Source organism: Geotrypetes seraphini, chromosome 6, assembly GCF_902459505.1.
Source record: "Geotrypetes seraphini chromosome 6, aGeoSer1.1, whole genome shotgun sequence".
NCBI classification, from domain to species: Eukaryota; Metazoa; Chordata; class Amphibia; order Gymnophiona; family Dermophiidae; genus Geotrypetes; species Geotrypetes seraphini.
In genome coordinates, this window is record NC_047089.1 from 111,349,029 (window position 1) to 111,368,269 (window position 19,241).

At 44.3% G+C, this 19,241-nt stretch overlaps 1 protein-coding gene across 1 annotated transcript in view; it reads left to right on the forward strand.

Moving 5' to 3' along the window:
- The window catches only part of HERC2 (HECT and RLD domain containing E3 ubiquitin protein ligase 2), a 3,346,202-nt gene that overhangs the window by 74,483 nt on the left and 3,252,478 nt on the right, over positions 1-19,241 (forward strand). Inside the window, 1 exon segment of the mRNA XM_033948978.1 lies at positions 15,656-15,793. Coding sequence (XP_033804869.1) covers positions 15,656-15,793 — 138 coding nt within the window.

Sequence of the window (19,241 nt, forward strand, 5' to 3'; positions counted from 1 at the left end):
TTCTGATTCTAAATCTTCTGTGTTCATCCCACGCTTCTTTGAACTCAGTCACAGTTTTACTCTCCACCACCTCTCTTGGGAGCGCATTCCAGGCATCCACCACCCTTTCCGTAAAGTAGAATTTCCTAACATTGCCCCTGAATCTACCACCCCTCAACCTCAAATTATGTCCTCTGGTTTTACCATTTTCCTTTCTCTGGAAAAGATTTTGTTCTACGTTAATACCCTTTAAGTATTTGAACGTCTGAATCATATCTCCCCTGTCTCTCCTTTCCTCTAGGGTATACATATTCAGGGCTTCCAGTCTCTCCTCATACGTCTTCTGGCGCAAGCCTCCTATCATTTTTGTCGCCCTCCTCTGGACCGCCTCAAGTCTTCTTACATCTTTCGCCAGATACGGTCTCCAAAACTGAACACAATACTCCAAGTGGGGCCTCACCAATGACCTGTATAGGGGCATCAACACCTTCTTCCTTCTACTGGCTACGCCTCTCTTTATACAGCCCAGAATCCTTCTGGCAGCAGCCACTGCCTTGTCACACTGTTTTTTCGCCTTTAGATCTTCGGACACTATCACCCCAAGGTCCCTCTCCCCGTCCGTGCATATCAGCTTCTCTCCTCCCAGCATATACGGTTCCTTCCTATTATTAATCCCCAAATGCATTACTCTGCATTTCTTTGCATTGAATTTTAGTTGCCAGGCATTAGACCATTCCTCTAACTTTTGCAGATCCTTTTTCATATTTTCCACTCCCTCTTCGGTGTCTACTCTGTTACAAATCTTGGTATCATCTGCAAAAAGGCACACTTTTCCTTCTAACCCTTCAGCAATGTCACTTACATACATATTGAACAGGATTGGCCCCAGCACCGAACCCTGAGGGACTCCACTAGTCACCTTTCCTTCCTTCGAGCGACTTCCATTAACCACCACCCTCTGGCGTCTGTCCGACAGCCAGTTTCTGACCCAGTTCACCACTTTGGGTCCTAACTTCAGCCCTTCAAGTTTGTTCAACAGCCTCCTATGAGGAACTGTATCAAAGGCTTTGCTGAAATCCAAGTAAATTACATCTAGCATATGTCCTCGATCCAGCTCTCTGGTCACCCAATCAAAAAATTCAATCAGGTTCGTTTGGCACGATTTACCTTTTGTAAAGCCATGTTGCCTCGGATCCTGTAACCCATTAGATTCAAGGAAATACACTATCCTTTCTTTCAGCAACACTTCCATTATTTTTCCAACAACTGAAGTGAGGCTCACCGGCCTGTAGTTTCCTGCTTCATCCCTGTGACCACTTTTATGAATAGGGACCACATCCGCTCTCCTCCAATCCCCAGGAATCACTCCCGTCTCCAGAGATTTGTTGAACAAGTCTTTAATAGGACTCGCCAGAACCTCTCTGAGCTCCCTTAGTATCCTGGGATGGATCCCGTCTGGTCCCATCGCTTTGTCCACCTTCAGTTTTTCAAGTTGCTCATAAACACCCTCCTCCGTGAACGGCGCAGAATCTACTCCATTTTCTCGTGTAACTTTGCCAGACAATCTTGGTCCTTCTCCAGGATTTTCTTCTGTGAACACAGAACAGAAGTATTTGTTTAGCACATTTGCTTTCTCCTCATCACTCTCCACATATTTGTTCCCAGCATCTTTTAGCCTAGCAATTCCATTTTTTATCTTCCTCCTTTCACTAATATATCTGAAAAAATTTTTATCTCCCTTTTTTACATTTTTAGCCATTTGTTCTTCCGCCTGTGCCTTTGCCAAACGCATCTCTCTCTTGGCTTCTTTCAGTTTCACCCTGTAGTCCTTTCTGCTCTCCTCTTCTTGGGTTTTTTTATATTTCATGAACGCCAACTCTTTCGCCTTTATTTTCTCAGCCACTAGGTTGGAGAACCATATTGGCTTCCTTTTTCTCTTGTTTTTATTGATTTTCTTCACATAAAGGTCCGTAGCCATTTTTATCGCTCCTTTCAGCTTAGACCACTGTCTTTCCACTTCTCTTATGTCCTCCCATCCTAACAGCTCTTTCTTCAGGTACTTTCCCATTGCATTAAAGTCCGTACGTTTGAAATCTAGGACTTTAAGTATCGTGCGGCCGCTCTCAACTTTAGCCGTTATATCAAACCAAACCGTTTGATGATCGCTACTACCCAGGTGAGCACCCACTCGAACATTAGAGATACTCTCTCCATTTGTGAGGACCAGATCCAATATCGCTTTTTCCCTTGTGGGTTCCTTCACCATTTGTCTGAGCAGAGCCTCTTGAAAGGCATCCACAATCTCCCTACTTCTTTCCGATTCCACAGACGGAACATTCCAGTCCGCATCCGGCAGGTTGAAATCTCCCAACAGCAGAACCTCCTCTTTCCTTCCAAACTTTTGGATATCCACAATCAGATCCTTATCAATTTGCTGCGATTGAGTCGGAGGTCTGTAGACTACACCCACGTAGATAGAAGTTCCATCTTCTCTTTTCAGAGCAATCCATATCGCTTCTTCCTCTCCCCAGGTCCCTTGCATTTCGGTCGCTTGGATATTGATCTTTACATAGAGAGCTACTCCTCCACCTTTATGACCATCTCTGTCCTTCCTAAAAAGATTATATCCCGGTATGTTTGCATCCCATCCATGTGATTCACTGAACCATGTCTCTGTGATAGCAACAATATCTAGATCTGCCTCTAATATCAGGGCTTGCAGATCATGAACTTTGTTGCTTAGACTGCGAGCATTTGTGGTCATCGCTTTCTAGCTATTTTTCAGTGATAATCTCCTTTTTCGTATGGATTTTTGTGTCGTTTCACTTTCCGTTGCAATACTAAGAAATGAGTTGCCGATATTGTTTATGTTGCAGCCTTTACTTCTATCACATCTTTTCTTTTGCCGGGGGTGGTCTCTATAATTGTCCTTCGTACATACACCACCCCCTCCTTCTAGTTTAAATGCCTAGAAAAATATTGTCTAAATTTCTCTGCAAGGTTTCTTTTTCCTGCTGTAGTAATATGTAGCCCATCAGTGCAATATAGCTTCTTGTCCTTCCATTTATTTCCCCATCCTCCTATGTACCTGAAGCCTTCTTGATGACACCAGGCTCTGAGCCATCTATTAAAGTCCTCTGTGTTTTTTACTCTTTGCTCTCCTTTTCCATATGCAGGCAGTATTTCAGAAAAAGCTAAAGTCTTTACAAAAGGTTTCACGCCCTCACCAAGCTCCCGAAAAGCTTTCTGTGCTGCAAGTGTGGAGTTGTTGGCCAGGTCATTTGTTCCCAGATGGATAACAACATCAGTGTTAATATCCTTAGTTTCTTCCTTAATTATAGTCAGTATTTGCCTGGAACTCCTGGTAGCTGAGGATCCTGGAAGACATTTCACTATTTTGGTCTCCTCGCCTTGTGTTCCAAGGTTAATGCCTCTGATGATGGAATCCCCCAACAGTAATAGTTTTCTGTTTTTGGCTTTTTTATTTGTACTTAGGGTGCGCTTGTTCTCTTGAGTTACCTTTATTGGTTCTAGTCCCACCTCCCTTCTGTTTTCCTGAGTATCGCAGTGCACTAGTGGAGCGAAGGAATTATGTAGAGGTAATATTAGTGAAGGTGGATGTTTCTGTGTTACATGTCGCAATCTTCCTGAGCCTACTGTGACCCATTTATTCCTGGGCTGTTTTATTCTTTGAGGTAGAGGTGGTAAGTTGGTATGATTTTGTGGAGTGATGGAAGCTGCTTTAATTGTATTCAATTCCTGTTTAAGTTTGCAGAGCTCCTCCTTAATACTGGCAAGTTGAAGACAGATGGGGCAAGCCTTAAGCCTCCAAATAGTATGTCTTGGAATTAAAACACCACAGTGATTGCATAGAATAAAGGTCATCTTGATTGGTTGTGAAGTGACTTGATTTGAGTAGTCCTGATTATATGGGTCTCTATATATGAATAGTGGTCCCTGGGGTTGGTGGGACTATAAATAAGACTACTAGTAAGGCAGAAATATAGGCTCTATACCACCTAAAACACAGTATTTTAAACAAAACTGCAGGTTCTATCAGTGCTACCCTAAAACACAGGATTTATAACAGGATTTTCCCCACCCTAGTCACCCTGAGCCACAGGCACCAGAAATATAGGCTCTATACCACCTAAAACACAGTATTTTAAACAAAAATGCAGGAAGAGGAAATAAGATTTAACAGAGGAAAGAGAAGGGTTTATTTTTTTGTGCTTTTTTATATTTTTTTTTAGTAAGAAACAGGGAGGAGAAGAGAAATTAAGCAGATATAATGCTGAAAACCAGTGAAAAGAGCAGAATATGAAATGCTGAGTAACTTACCGTATTTTCACGCATATAACGCGCGCGTTATACGCGTTTTTACCTACCGCGCATACCCCTCGCGCGTTATATGCGTGAGCGCGGTATACAAAAGTTTTAAAACATAGTTCCCACCCCGCCCGACGCCCGATTCACCCCCCCAGCAGGACCACTCGCACCCCCACCCCGAACGACCACTCGCACGCGCTCCCACCCGCACCCGCATCCACGATCGGAGCAAGAGGGAGCCCAAGCCCTCTTGCCCGGCCGACTCCCCGACGTCCGATACATCCCCCCCCCCCGGCAGGACCACTCGCACCCCCACCCCGAACGACCGCTCGCACGCGCTCCCACCCGCACCCGCATCCACGATCGGAGCAAGAGGGAGCCCAAGCCCTCTTGCCCGGCCGACTCCCCGACGTCCGATACATCCCCCCCCCCCCCGGCAGGACCACTCGCACCCCCACCCCGAACGACCGCTCGCACGCGCTCCCACCCGCACCCGCATCCACGATCGGAGCAAGAGGGAGCCCAAGCCCTCTTGCCCGGCCGACTCCCCGACGTCCGATACATCCCCCCCCCCGGCAGGACCACTCGCACCCCCACCCCGAAGGACCGCCGACTTCCCGACAATATCGGGCCAGAAGGGAGCCCAAACCCTCCTGGCCACGGCGACCCCCTAACCCCACCCCGCACTACATTACGGGCAGGAGGGATCCCAGGCCCTCCTGCCCTCGACGCAAACCCCCCTCCCCCCCAACGACCGCCCCCCCCAAGAACCTCCGACCGCCCCCCCAGCCGACCCGCGACCCCCCTGGCGACCCCCACGACCCCCCCACCCCCCTTCCCCGTACCTTTGGTAGTTGGCCGGACAGACGGGAGCCAAACCCGCCTGTCCGGCAGGCAGCCAACGAAGGAATGAGGCCGGATTGGCCCATCCATCCTAAAGCTCCGCCTACTGGTGGGGCCTAAGGCGCGTGGGCCAATCAGAATAGGCCCTGGAGCCTTAGGTCCCACCTGGGGGCGCGGCCTGAGGCACATGGGCCCAACCCGACCATGTGCCTCAGGCCGCGCCCCCAGGTGGGACCTAAGGCTCCAGGGCCTATTCTGATTGGCCCACGCGCCTTAGGCCCCACCAGTAGGCGGAGCTTTAGGATGGATGGGCCAATCCGGCCTCATTCCTTCGTTGGCTGCCTGCCGGACAGGCGGGTTTGGCTCCCGTCTGTCCGGCCAACTACCAAAGGTACGGGGAAGGGGGGTGGGGGGGTCGTGGGGATCGCCAGGGGGGTCGCGGGTCGGCTGGGGGGGCGGTCGGAGGTTCTTGGGGGGGGCGGTCGTTGGGGGGGAGGGGGGTTTGCGTCGAGGGCAGGAGGGCCTGGGATCCCTCCTGCCCGTAATGTAGTGCGGGGTGGGGTTAGGGGGTCGCCGTGGCCAGGAGGGTTTGGGCTCCCTTCTGGCCCAACTACCAAAGGTACGGGGAAGGGGGGTGGGGGGGTCGTGGGGGTCGCCAGGGGGGTCGCGGGTCGGCTGGGGGGGCGGTCGGAGGTTCTTGGGGGTGGCGGTCGTTGGGGGGAGGGGGGTTTGCGTCGAGGGCAGGAGGGCCTGGGATCCCTCCTGCCCGTAATGTAGTGCGGGGTGGGGTTAGGGGGTCGCCGTGGCCAGGAGGATTTGGGCTCCCTCCTGGCCCGATATTGTTGGGGAATCGGCGGTCCTTCGGGGGGGGGAGGGATGTATCGGACGTCGGGGGGGGGCATCAGGCTTTCAGGATGGGGACAGACCTTCAAGGGGGGACAGTGCACGGAAGTCAGGGGGGGTGAACGGAGCGTCGGGACAGCGCACGGAAAGTCAGGGCGGGCGAAAGGAGCGTCGGGCAGCATGCGCGGTATACCCGTGAGCGCGGTATACCAAAGTTTTTGTACATATCATCGTGATTTCTGCGCGCTATACCCGTGTGCGCGTTTTATACGGGTGCGCGTTATTTGCGTGAAAATACGGTAGCTTTTAGAAGTTCACAGGGCAGCCTTGTTTCAGCAATGTCCCAAAGATAATGCAATTAACCTTAGAAGTAAAACAGAGCCCCTCCCTTCTCCACCTATTTTGGCCCCTCTTACCGCCTTATGGCACCTGCTTTGATGTTGTTTGTGCTTTTTCTAGTTTTTGTCCGTTTTTGACCTTTTCCATTCCTTAAACAAAATCTTCTTGTCGCTGATCGTTTCTTTCACCGCTACAGTGAGCCACGCTGGTTCCTTGTTCTTTTGCGATTCGGTGACTGTGTCCTTAAAAAGGACCGTGCTTGCTCCAGCGATTTTTACAGTGCTTATCCACTTCTTAATTTTCTTCCCCACAATGAGTCTCATCACTTCATAATTTCCTTTTCGGAAGTTCAGTGCTGTGGCCGTCGTTCTGGATCAATGTTTTGCCCCTGTGTCCAGGTTGAAGTGGATCATATTGTAATCATTGCTTCCCAGCGTCCCTTCTACTTTTACGCCTTGCGCCGGTTCTCATAGTCCATTTAGAATTAAGTCCAGAATTGCATTTCCTCTCATATTTTCCTTACGAGTTGTTCCAGGAAGCAATCGCCTACAGCATCCATGAACTTGGTCTCCCTACTGCAGTCGGAGGTGCCTAGGTTCTAGTCTATCCCTGAATAATTGAAGTCGCCCATGATAACTGCGTTGCTTCCCTTGCAGTTGCGTTTAATTTCGTCCGTCATTTCTCCTTCAGTTTCTTTGGACTGCCCTGGTGGTCGGTAGTAGATGCCAATCTTCGTTTCCATTCTATTTATTCCTGGAATTTTGGCCTATAGAGACTCTACCTTATTTTTCATGTCTTTCATGTTCTCTCCGGTAGACTCAATTCCCTCTGTGATGTATAGGGCAATACCCCCACCTTTTTGACCTTCTCTGTCTCTGCGGTATAGCTTGTATCCCTGTAGCACAGTGTCCCAGAAGTTTTCCTCATTCCACAATGTTTCTGTGATGCCGATGATGTCAAGGTTATCTTTTTGTGCCATAGCTTCCAATTCCCCCATCTTATTCCTTAGGCTCCTTACGTTCGTATACATATACTTGAGCTTGCGGCCTGTTGCTTTCTTGCATTTCCTTCCCTCTTGTGTCCCTTTTGATCTGTCAGGATTTCTGTCTTGCTTATGGAGCAGATGCAAATTTAATACATTGCCACTCAGATCTAGCAGGTCACAGCTTGGTAGATGTTAAGGTTATTAGGCCACTTGGCCTCAGAATGCATTGTTATGCTAATGGTTTGCTTCCATTTGAAAGAGACCCAATGGACCCTTGCTTCCTAGTTGTGTCAAGCCATGTGTATCCTTGTAGATGTCAGTCTATCACACTGGAGTTTGTTCAGTCTCTTCTCTGGTGTATGAGTCAGTCCAATTTGATTCTGGAACTTCTATTTCAAATTTCTGACTTCAGATGCATCCATTCTGGACTTGGGAGCTCACATGTAAGGACTTCATACCCAGGGACACTGGTCCGCTTAGGAGATCTAGCTTCACATCAATCTCCTGGAGCTTCAGTCAATCTGGAACATATTAAAGGCATTCAGAGATTAGCTAATGAACCAAATTGTTCTCATTAAACAATCAGGTTGTCATATACTAAGCATGGGGTTACAGGGTCCTATTTATGCCAGGAGGCAGTTGGGGGTTAACGTCCAAGAAAAGGATCTGGATGTCATTGTAGACAATAACGATGAAACCTTTCGCCCACTGTGTGGTGGCGGCCAAGAAAGCAAACAGGATGCTAGGAATTATTTTAAAAAGTATGGTTAAACTAAGAATGTTATAATGCCTCTGTTACTCTCCATGGTGCGACCTCATCTGGAGTATTGTGTTCAATTCTGGTCTCCTTATCTCAAGAAAGCTATAGCGGCACTAGGAAAGGTTCAAATAAGAGTGACCAAGATGCTAAAGGGGATTTAACGCCTCTTGTATGAGGAAAGACCAAAAAGGTTTGGGCTCTTCAGCTTGGAAAAGAGACAGCTGAAGGGAGATATGATTGAAGTCTACAAAATCATGAGTGGAGTAGAATGGTACAAGTGGATCGATTTTTCACTCTTGTCAAAACTTACAAAGATTAGGGGACATTCAATGAAGTTACAGAGTAATACCTTTAAAACCAAGAGGAGGAAATATTTTGAGCCACTTGATTTATGAAATCTGAAGTGGCTGACCTGGAAGATCTTTTTTTTGGATGGCAGACATTTCAGTTCACAGAGTAGGTGAGCTTTAAGCCCTAGTAGTGGATCTGCCTTACATAGAATTTCATAATTGAATAGTTATCTGCATGCATCCTAAGTTCCTTCCAAAGGTAGTGTTGGTGAAGGTGAAAATCCAGTCATTTGTTCTGCCAATATTTCTTCCCAAAACCTCATGCCCATCCAGGTGAAAAGCACTGCACACCTTGGACTGCAAATGAGCTTTGGCCTTCTATCTGGAGTGGATTAAAGCCCATGGTATACCCAGCTTTTTGTTTCTTTGATCCAAACATGGTGGGAACATTTGGTAGATGCCCCTTGTCCAGTTGGCTAGGAGACTGCATTTCTGCTTCTGCTGGACTAACTCTGGAGAGATATGTTACAGTTTACAGTGTCAGAGCTATGGCTGTGTTTGTAGCCCATTTGAGCTCCACCTCCATTGAAGAGAAATGCAGAGTTATTCCATACTAGCACATCTCGCTACTGTGTGGAACAAAATACCTGACATGACACTTGGTTTGATCAAGCAGACCTACAAATAGAACACTAGTCTTTCCAACTTAGAAATGCTACCAAAAGAGTTAGTTTCCAAATGTACTTCTATTGAAAAATAAGCAATTATAGAAATATCCAACACCGCATAAAAAGGTATGTTATAATGAATAGACTTTTTGATTCTTTGCTCTGCACCACGTAGGAGCCCTAAAGTTTGTTCAGCTAATTACTGTTTTTATCCAGTTGTTATCCATCAGGTTTTTTTGCCTTGTAAAAGTATAGATTAGGACCCCTGAGGAAGGAGTGTTTCTTTGAAACATGGACTGTATTGGGTCCGGCTTTATCTGACCTTTTGGATACAAACTGTTTTATGATTTTATTTTTATGTTTGTCCAATAAAGACTTGGCGTCCTGTACATCATCACTGCAGTTTTTTGCCTTTGTTCTTTGATTTGTTATTTCACTGCAGTCCCGTTGAATATTTTTTTGTTTCTGCCATAATGAAACCCCCCCCCCCCCACAAGGGTCCATGTTTTGATAGGAACAGCTGCATCAGGAGTCACGACATCTGGAAAGGCGATGTGCTGATTGATGCCACTCTTAGGTGAATTTGCACCTTAATTGTGATATTCATTGAAGTTATAATCCTGTTTGAAGACGTGGTCTATAACTCGATCAAGAGTAGGTTGCTAATCTGCTTCTGGCTTTTCTGTCTCTTGTGCTGTACACTATGGTAGATATTATATTGTGGTTATAACTGATTAGTTATTTCTTCAGTACCACGATTGACATTGAATGAGTTAATTATAGTATAACTAGTGTTTAAGCCCGTTATATTAACGGGTGCTAGAGTAGATGTCTGATTTTTTTTCTTTGTCTCTCTCTCCCTGGCCCCCCTGTCTGTCTGTCATTCTTTGTCTCCCTGGCCCCCTGCCTGCCTGTATTTCTCTGTTGCGCCATGGGTGCCTGTCTTTCCATGGCCCCTCCGCTCTCAGAGCAAAGCATGATTGCTATCTGCCCCCCAGCACACCCCTCCCCCAAAGCAGCCCCCTATACCTCTCCCCCTCCACTTCTTACCAGCATGGGATACTTGATTGCTGTCTGCCCCACCAGCACTCCCCTGCCCCCTGTTGTGCCATGCATGCCTGCTCCATGGCCCCCTTCTGTTCCCCCCCCCAGAGCAAAGCCTGATTGCTGTCTGCCCCCAGCACACCCCTCCACCCAAAGCAGCCCCCTTTCCCTCTTTCCCTGGCCCCCTGTTGTGCCCTGCCTGCTTTGAGGCTCCCTTCTGTTCCCCTCCCTTCCAGAACTAAGCATGATTGCTGTCTGCCCCCCAGCACACCCCTCCCCCCAAAGCAGCCCCCTTTCCCTCTCTTTTTTTTAAACTTTAAAGTTGCTCTCTGTTCTCATGATAAACACCTCTTCGCGTAGGACAAATCTCAGGCAGGGGCTTTAGGGTTTGCAGCAGCGGTGGCATTATAGGTACAGATCGGAGGAGCCCAGAAATCTTTCCATCCCCCCCATATCTTTCAGCAAGCAGATGTCCGTTTCGCCGCTCGTGTAGACCCTCCACCCGCGCACTCCTCATCATACACGATCACTGCTGCGTAGTGGCTGGCGAGCAGATGGGCCCATTCCTCCTCCTGCACGGGCAGGATGTGCTATAGGCTTCCTTAGTTTCTTTGCCGGAGTTTTTTTAAAGTTTAAAGCTGCCGCAACGGCTCCTCTCACGATCCCCACCTGCATCGGAAGCCTTCTCCGACGCAGGTGCAGCTTGTGAGAGGAGCCGCGGTGGCGGCTTTGAACTTAAAAGTAACTTTGGCCAGGGAGTGTAAGGGAGCTGGCCAGACGCGTGCATGGGCACTCCTACCTGCCACGGACATACGGATCATGGATCACGCAGGTAGGAGTACGCATGCGCGCTTAAGGTTTTATATAAGATGGGACTAAATAATATTATATTGAATCAGCGCAATTATGGTAGAGCAAGTTTAGTTTTGCCTCTGATATCACTCTAATGTATTACAAAGACTGGGATAACGTCCCCTTGTAAATAAGTTTCATTATCTCAAGATGTGAAATTGCCCCAGAGGGATCACCAAACAACAAACCAGATTTCTAGGTTTACCGTCTTATCAGGGTCCTGTCAACGGCATAAAATTGCCTCCACTAGAGCAAATATGAAAGGCCCTCTCATTTAAATCTAACAGTCACATGACAGCCTGAGCCAGCAATAATCTTTCGTCTCTAGTCTCACCCATTTATGGGTCTTCATTTCACAGAAGCATTAGTTCTAACTAGGTCTCTTTTCTGCCATTGTTTCAAAAGTACTCTTTTTACTTTTCCAACAGATCTTCAATGGCCCAGTAGAGTAGCATGAAAAACACCTTCTGTTCAAATAGCTCAGTGCAGAGAATATAACATCTGTCAAGTAGTCATGAAATATTTGTGCTTTAAGATCCCGATAGTGTAGTTCGCATCTCTTCAAGAATGCCTGCAACAAGGCAGCCTTATGCACATAAGTCAATTGTGTTAACTTTATGTGGTCCTAGGCAGTGTTCTTGCTCTACCCATACCTTACCCATTGATCATTGTACAAATCCGATTGATGACTGGGTAGACCCAAAAAGTGAGATTAGTACTCCCTAGATTTCTTTTCAATATCATATATATTCAGTTTGGTTGACTTAACTTTACATTTCTGTAGTTGATACCTGCTGCTTTGTCTGTGTGCTCTGCCAAAGTTTGTGAAAGCAGCAAGCTGGATAGATATCCAATGCCAGCACAACTGACAAAATAAGCTGAATAATCTGACTATTGGTAAACATAGACGGCTCTGCCACCATTTTGTTCTCTTCCACTTTGCCTGTTTTTTATTTTTTTCTTCCCCTCCTGCAGTTTTGCTGTTCAGTTCAATTTGCTTTAGGGTCAGATTTCTGTCCAACTATTATTGATGATCTTGAAAAAATCCAGGAGTGCAAAGTAAGGAAAGGATTGGTTCCTGTGACTCGGGAAAGTTCTGCACCCAAACAGGAGCTCCTACCTTTCTACAGTAGAGACACAAAGAACAGAGAAGATGACCTGTGGTGCTCAATGTCTTTATTGTAGTCAATACGTGACACAAATGTGTTTCGGCTGTAAGGCCTGCCTCAGGAGTCTACAAATATATTTTTTAAATTATTTAAAAACAATACAAATTTAAAATAAAAACAAAAAAAATTGACAGGGGGATTTCAAATTAACTAACTAAATATAAATATGACACCTTTACATTCACAAATATAAAAACCATATGAAACATGACACATAAAATCAATAAAACACAGGAAATAGAGTATCGCTCCCATATAATCAACAACCATATAGAAACTGGATATAAACCCTTTCATTTACAAATATAATCATAAAAACCATATAGAAACATGACATATAAAATCATTAAAACACAAGAAATAGAGTATTGCACTCATATAATCAACAGCCATATAGAAACGTTACATGTAACATTTTAAAAGCAAAAACTGATAACAAGACATGGAATATTGCATTTTTGTAAAAAACCATCATTGCATTGTGTGTATGACATCTAGTGAAATATTTATTACAATGTGTTCATAAGAACTTCTATTTTATTTGAGGACTAGTGTGTGATTAAGTTAGGATGTATATTTTCTTTATTATTTTTGAATTACTTTCAGGTTTGAGAGTAAATAATATTATTATGTTTTCTTGATCTCACTTTCTGTACAAGATGATATGCTTGATAATAAATGTGTAAATTTTATAAATAAAAAAAAAAAAAAAAAGAACTTCTATTTTAAAGTTCATCATGTCAATAGCATATTGATTAAAAAAAAATAATCACCTTATTTCTATATAAATAAACAAGCAGACACAGTGACTAGATTTCTAAGTGAACACTCAGACCCATAACCAAACTCTAGTGAAAAATCACGGAGTCAGTTATAATAGAGACCATCACAGCAAGTTCACTGTCTCTGCCACCTGCTAGTATACACCACTATTTATTTCCAACCTTGATAACATACAAGAAATAAGAGGTGACTTATCTGAATGCAGGATGGCACTGCTACTGCTCTTTAACTGCTCCGGATACATATTTAAAGTACTAACACATTGCAACTGCCATAAGCTGTTAAACCCCCATATTGATAATGTATGAACTTTGATAAAACATGAATGCAGATGGACACATCTAAGACATATGGATATGTTTAAACTTACCTGAGCCACAATGAAAAATTAGGCTCTTACATCTGCTAATCTTCTTTCTTGTAAATCCACACTTTATTCCGAGACCAGTGGGTTTTATGCATACCCAGCTGGCAGGCACTGTAGCTTCAGATGATTGAAGTCATAGCTCCTCCCTCTGCTAGCATATCCTGGAGCATGCCCATTAGACTCCAGTTAGTCTTCAAGTAGCCAGGAACAATTACAGAAAATAATAAACAAGAGAGAGAGGGAAACGGGGAACTCCTGCCAAACAAATCAATTCTGCTCATATTAACATATGCAAAACAGCAACAATGAAAAGTATGAAACATTAGAACCTGAACGACAGAAACAGTGCTATAGGAAGACACAGCCTGCACTGTCAGAAGGGGGTGCTAAATCAGGGAAAACTCCCCCCCCCAATTTAGTGCTAGTTCCAGTCAGATGGCATTCTTATAAATGCTGGTCCGAAACATAAATCCAGCTTACCAGTATTTCAAGGCAGATGATCAGCGAATCAGACATAGATAGGGCAGGTTCCTGGAATAAAGTGTGGATTTACAAGAAAGAAGATTAGCAGAGGTAAGAACCTAACCTTTCGTTCTTGTACAATTCCATTTTATTCTCGGACAAGTCCTAAAAATTCAGGGTGGGACTGAAGGTGGGACTACCGAGCTTGCTGCCAACACTAAGGCACCAAAAGAAGCATCCTACTTGGCTGCCTCACCAACCCTGTAAAACTTGGTGCAGGTGTTCAAAGAGGACTACGTAGCAGCCCTGTAAATCTCATCCAGAGTCACCGACGACGACGTGGCTCAGGAGGAGAAAAGCCCTTGGTATAATGAGCCCGCACCCCGAGGGGGGGGGGCTTCTTTCCTGCCGCTACATAAGCGGCAGAAATGGCCGATCGAATCTCATCTCAAAATGATAGCCTTAGAGGAAGGTTTGCCTTTGCGGGCAGGACTCACCAGGACAAACAGGTGGTCCGAGATGAAAAACTCATTGGTTACCTCCAAATACCGCAGCATATCTAATAGAAACAACACCATATCATTTCACCATCTGATTAGTTTTCAATTCTTTTTCCAGTTTACTGTTTATTTTGTCAGCTTCACTTGCTTGCTTGCAGATTTGAGCCAAAATAGTATATTAACAAGGTATGTTCATATTCCTAATTTTTCTTCTTTCTTTTTTTTCTATCTTCTTTCTTTCCCCCTTCTTTTCTTTTTTCTTATTGCATCTTTCCCCTTTTCCCTTTTTTTTTTTTTTTTTTTTTAAATCTTAAAGCGCACGTTTAGGTTTTCAGTCATTCTTTTTATTATATTCTTGCACAGAGAAACACAGCAACATATAACACTGTATTGTGGCTCAGGTATGTTTAAACATATCCATGTGTTAGATGTGTCTATCTGTACTCATATTTTATCAAAGTTCATATGTTATCCATATGTTATTGAACACATTGTAATAAATATTTCACTAGATGTCATACACAATGCAATGATGGTTTTTACAAAAATGCAATAGTCCATGTCTTATCTGTTTTTGCCTTAAAAATGTTACATGTAATGTTTCTATATGGCTGTTGATTATGAGTGCAGTACTCTATTTCTTGTGGTTTAATGATTTTATATGTCATGTTTCTATATGATTTTTATGATTACATTTGTAAATGAAAGGGTTTAGATCCAGTTTTTATACGGTTGTTGAGTATATGGGTGCAATACTCTATTTCCTGTGTTTTATTGATTTCATATGTCATGTTTCATATATGGTTTTTATATTTGTGAATGTAAGGTTTATATTTATATTTAGTTAGTTTGTTAATTTGAAATCCCCCTTTTTAGGCTGTCATTAAGATTTTTTCTGTTTTTATTTAAGTTTTAAATTTAAGTGTTTTTAAATTTTTTTAATGTTTGTAGACTCCTGAGACAGGCCTTACGGCTGAAATACATATGTGTTGAGTCTTGACTACAATAAAGACACTCAAGAAAGTTCACCTGCTTGTGCTCAGCACATCAATTTATCCCTTCCCCTATTATCTGTTTTAATGTGTACTGGTTTTGGAATCTAAATTTGATGGATATTAAAAATATCCTTTGGACTGGAATTTTTTTGGGTGTTTTTAGTTCTGCAGGGTCATTATTATCCTGTAGTAACTTGTTCAGAAGAGATTCTTTAGTGCCATTTTTTCCTTAGGACAAAGTAATTAAACATGTTTTGATTTGGCGCATTAACCCCTTCTTCTACAAAGCCGCACGGCAACAGCCCCGAAGCTCTTATATCTCTATGGGCTTCGTGGCAGTTACCGTGTGGCAGCCGCTAGCGCAGCTTTGTAGAAGAGGGAGTAAGTGTTTTTAAGAGATAGCATTAGATGTAGTTGTAATCTGAGAATCCATTTTCAATTCTATAGATGAAGGCACTGAATGTCAAATTGGATCAAAGAGAGAAGATCAAAATGAAAAAGAGAAGAAAGATGAAGAAGAAACACCAGTGCCTGCTCATAAGGCCAAAGCAATAATAGAGAGTTGGGTTTGGGGCCAGCAACCCGGTAAGACACAAATACCATACATCAGAGGGTGCCAAAGGCAGGAAATCAACTATATTACTATTATACAAGCTTTCATTGATAAGGTCTCTTACTATTTATTTATTTTAAAATTTTCTATACTGCTTATAACCTAATTGGGTTACAGTATTCACATACATAGTCAAACTTAGCCAGAAAGAACATCCTATAGTCTAAAAGAATGCTTAAACAAATGCGTTTTCAAAGATTTTTTGAAAGACTTCAGATCTCTACATAGCCTCAATGAGCTGCTCCAAAGCATTCTATAACTGATGCCCAGCCACAAGAAATCCTGGGAAAGCAACTTTTCTGCTTTCTTTGCCTTGCATTGTTTGTCTCTAACAAGGTGAAAGAGGGGTTGATACAGAAACCCGTGCATTAGTCATTGATCGCCAGTTTTGTGCTAGTTACTCTTCAAAAGTAGTTACTTAGTGTAATTAGTTACAGTAATTAAAGTACTCATTTAAGAAAGTAATTGATTACTGATTGGTTACTTGCTTTACTGATAACCACATCCAAGAATACTTATAGTAAAAGCCTTATGGTATAAGCCTTATGGTATGTGAAGAGGTAAAATATCCATCTTTATACACAATCTCAATATGAATACTTATAGTAAAAGCCTTATGGTATAAGCCTTATGGTATGTGAAGAGGTAAAATATCCATCTTTATACACAATCTCAATATGAATACACTTCTCCCTCGTCATTCGCGGGGGATACGGGCAGAGCCGGACCGCGAATGGCGAAAAACTGCGATTATCCGGCTCTGACCCACCCCCACCTCCCTGCCGCCTTCCCTGGTCTAGAGGGCTTTCGGGGCAGGAGCGATCTTCCTAAGCTCCTGCCCCTTGCAGATCGCCATGAGGAAATGGCTGTAGGGAGTTCCCGACGTAGTCTCGAGAGACTACAGGAACTCGCAATAGGAAGATTGCTCCTGCCCCGAAAGCCCTCTAGACCACCAGGTAAGGCCGGGAAGGCGGCAGAGAATAAAAAAATATGGGTTATTTTAAAATTAAGATTGCTTTTTTTATTTTCCCCCTCCCCAGAAAAAAATCGCAATTATATGAAACTGCAAATGGAGAAACCGCGAATGGGGAGGGGGAAGTGTATTGCATAACTTCATCTCTTGATTCTTATTTCAAGGAGGTTTGATCAACTCATACCAACCACATGTCATGTCATGTCATGTTGTACTACTTACTCTCAAAAGTAATTCTTGTACAGTCTCACTCTATTCCTGAACAAGTGGGTGGTCAATCCCATCTTGCAAGATCTTTGGTAGGAAGCCTCATTAGCATAACTTTTTGCTCCTCCTCTCTTACCTCTAGACTAACCTCCCACTTCTAGTTGTCTTCCTACAAGTGTGACAGTAGGAGCTACTCTTTTCTGCTCATTTTTTTCTTTAACCTCAGTATTTTTTGTCCAAATTGCATGATTTCTTTTTATGCTGTAGAGGATCCCCTTGGGGAACAGCTCCGGCTGTGGGAGATCGCAGATTCTCAGAAATAGATTTTGCTTCCATGGGGATGACTGCTTTGCAGTGCACCCACTTGAACAGCCTGCATTCTCAGTTTCGGGGCTCTAGGACCGATCCCTTGAGAGCATAGCTCACTCCAGGTTTGTCCGCTAGTGGATTGGAGCACAGTCTGTACGGCTCTGTGGTAGTGTGTCCATGATCGGGGCTTACTATGTTCTCCCCCATATTGCACGCATAGGATCCAGTGGGGGTTGAGGTCGCCAGCTGGGACGTGGGCTTGAGAGGCATTCAGAAGACACAGACAGTTCCATCTTCCAGACTTCATGGGGCAGCGATCTCTCTGTAAGCTGTTTTAGCTTCTTGCTGCAGCTCCCAGCATATAGAAACATAGAAAATGACGGCAGAAAAGGCCACGGCCCATCAGGTCTGCCCACTCTAATGACCCACCTCCATAATTTCTTCCATGAAGAGATCCCACATGCTTATCCCATTTTTTCTTAAAATCTGGCACTTGTTTACCTGCAGTAGAAGATCATTCCAATGATCAACCACCCTTTCGGTGAAGAAATACTTCCTGGTGTCGCCATGAAGTTTCCCACCCCTGATTTTCAACGGATGCCCTCTTGTTGCCATGGGTCCTTTAAGAAAAAAGATATCTTCTTCCACCTCGATACGGTCAATGACATATTTGAACGTCTCAATCATGTCTCCCTCTCTATGCGCTCCTCGAGTGAGTATAGCTGCAACTTACCCAGCCGTTCCTCATACGAGAGATCCTTGAGTCCCGAAACCATCCTGGTGGCCATTCGCTGAACCGACTCAACTCTCAGCACATCTTTTTGGTAATGTGGCCTCCAGAATTGTGCACAATATTCCAGATGAGGTCTCGCCATGGATCTGTACAACAGCATTATGACTTCGGGCTTTCAGCTGATGAAACTTCTACGGATACAACCCATCATTTGTCTAGCCTTGGATGAAGCTTTCTCCACTTGATTGGCAGTCTTCATGTCTTCCCTAATGATTACCCTCAAGTCTCGTTCTGCTGTAGTCCTTGCTAAGGTCTCACCATTTAGGGTGTAAGATCTGCATGGATTTCTGCTGCCAAGGTACATGACTTTACACTTTTTGGCATTGAAACTTAGTTGCCAAGTCATGGACTAATGTTCCAGTAAGAGTAGGTCCTGCGTCATACTGTCTGGCACTGTGCTTTTGCCTACTATGTTGCATAGTTTGCCGTCATCGGCGAATAATGTAATTTTACCTCGAAGTCCCTGAGCCAGGTCGCTTACGAAGATGTTAAATAGGATCGGGTCCAAGACCGAGCTCTGTGACACTCCATTGATCACCAATGACTTTTTGGAGAGGGTACCGTTCACCACCACTCTCTGAAACCTACCTCTAAGCCAGTCTTTAACCCATGCAGTTAATGTTTCACCTACTCCCATCAAACTCATCTTGCTCAACAACCTGCGGTGTGGGACGCTATCAAAAGCTTTATTGAAGTCCAAGTACACGACGTCCAGGGATTTCCCCATATCCAGCTTTCTTCTTACCTAGTCAAAGAAGCTGATTAGATTGGATTGGCAGGACCTTCCCTTTGTAAATCCATGTTGATGGGGATCTCGCAGATTCTCCTCATTTTGGATTGTATCAAATTTGTGTTTGATTAGTGTTTCCATAAGTTTACTCACTATCGATGTGAGACTCACCGGTCTATAATCCTGCATCCCTTTTTGTGGAGTGGAATGACATTAGCTGTTTTCCAGTCCAACGGGACTCTTCCTGTACTTGGGGAAAGATTGAAGAGTGCGGATAACGGTTCCGCCAGGACATCACTCAACTCCCTAAGCACCTTGGGGTGTAGATTGTCTGGTCCCATGGCTTTATTCACTTTGAGTCTAAATAGTTCACAGTAGACGCTGCTGGGCGTAAACTCGAAATTTCAA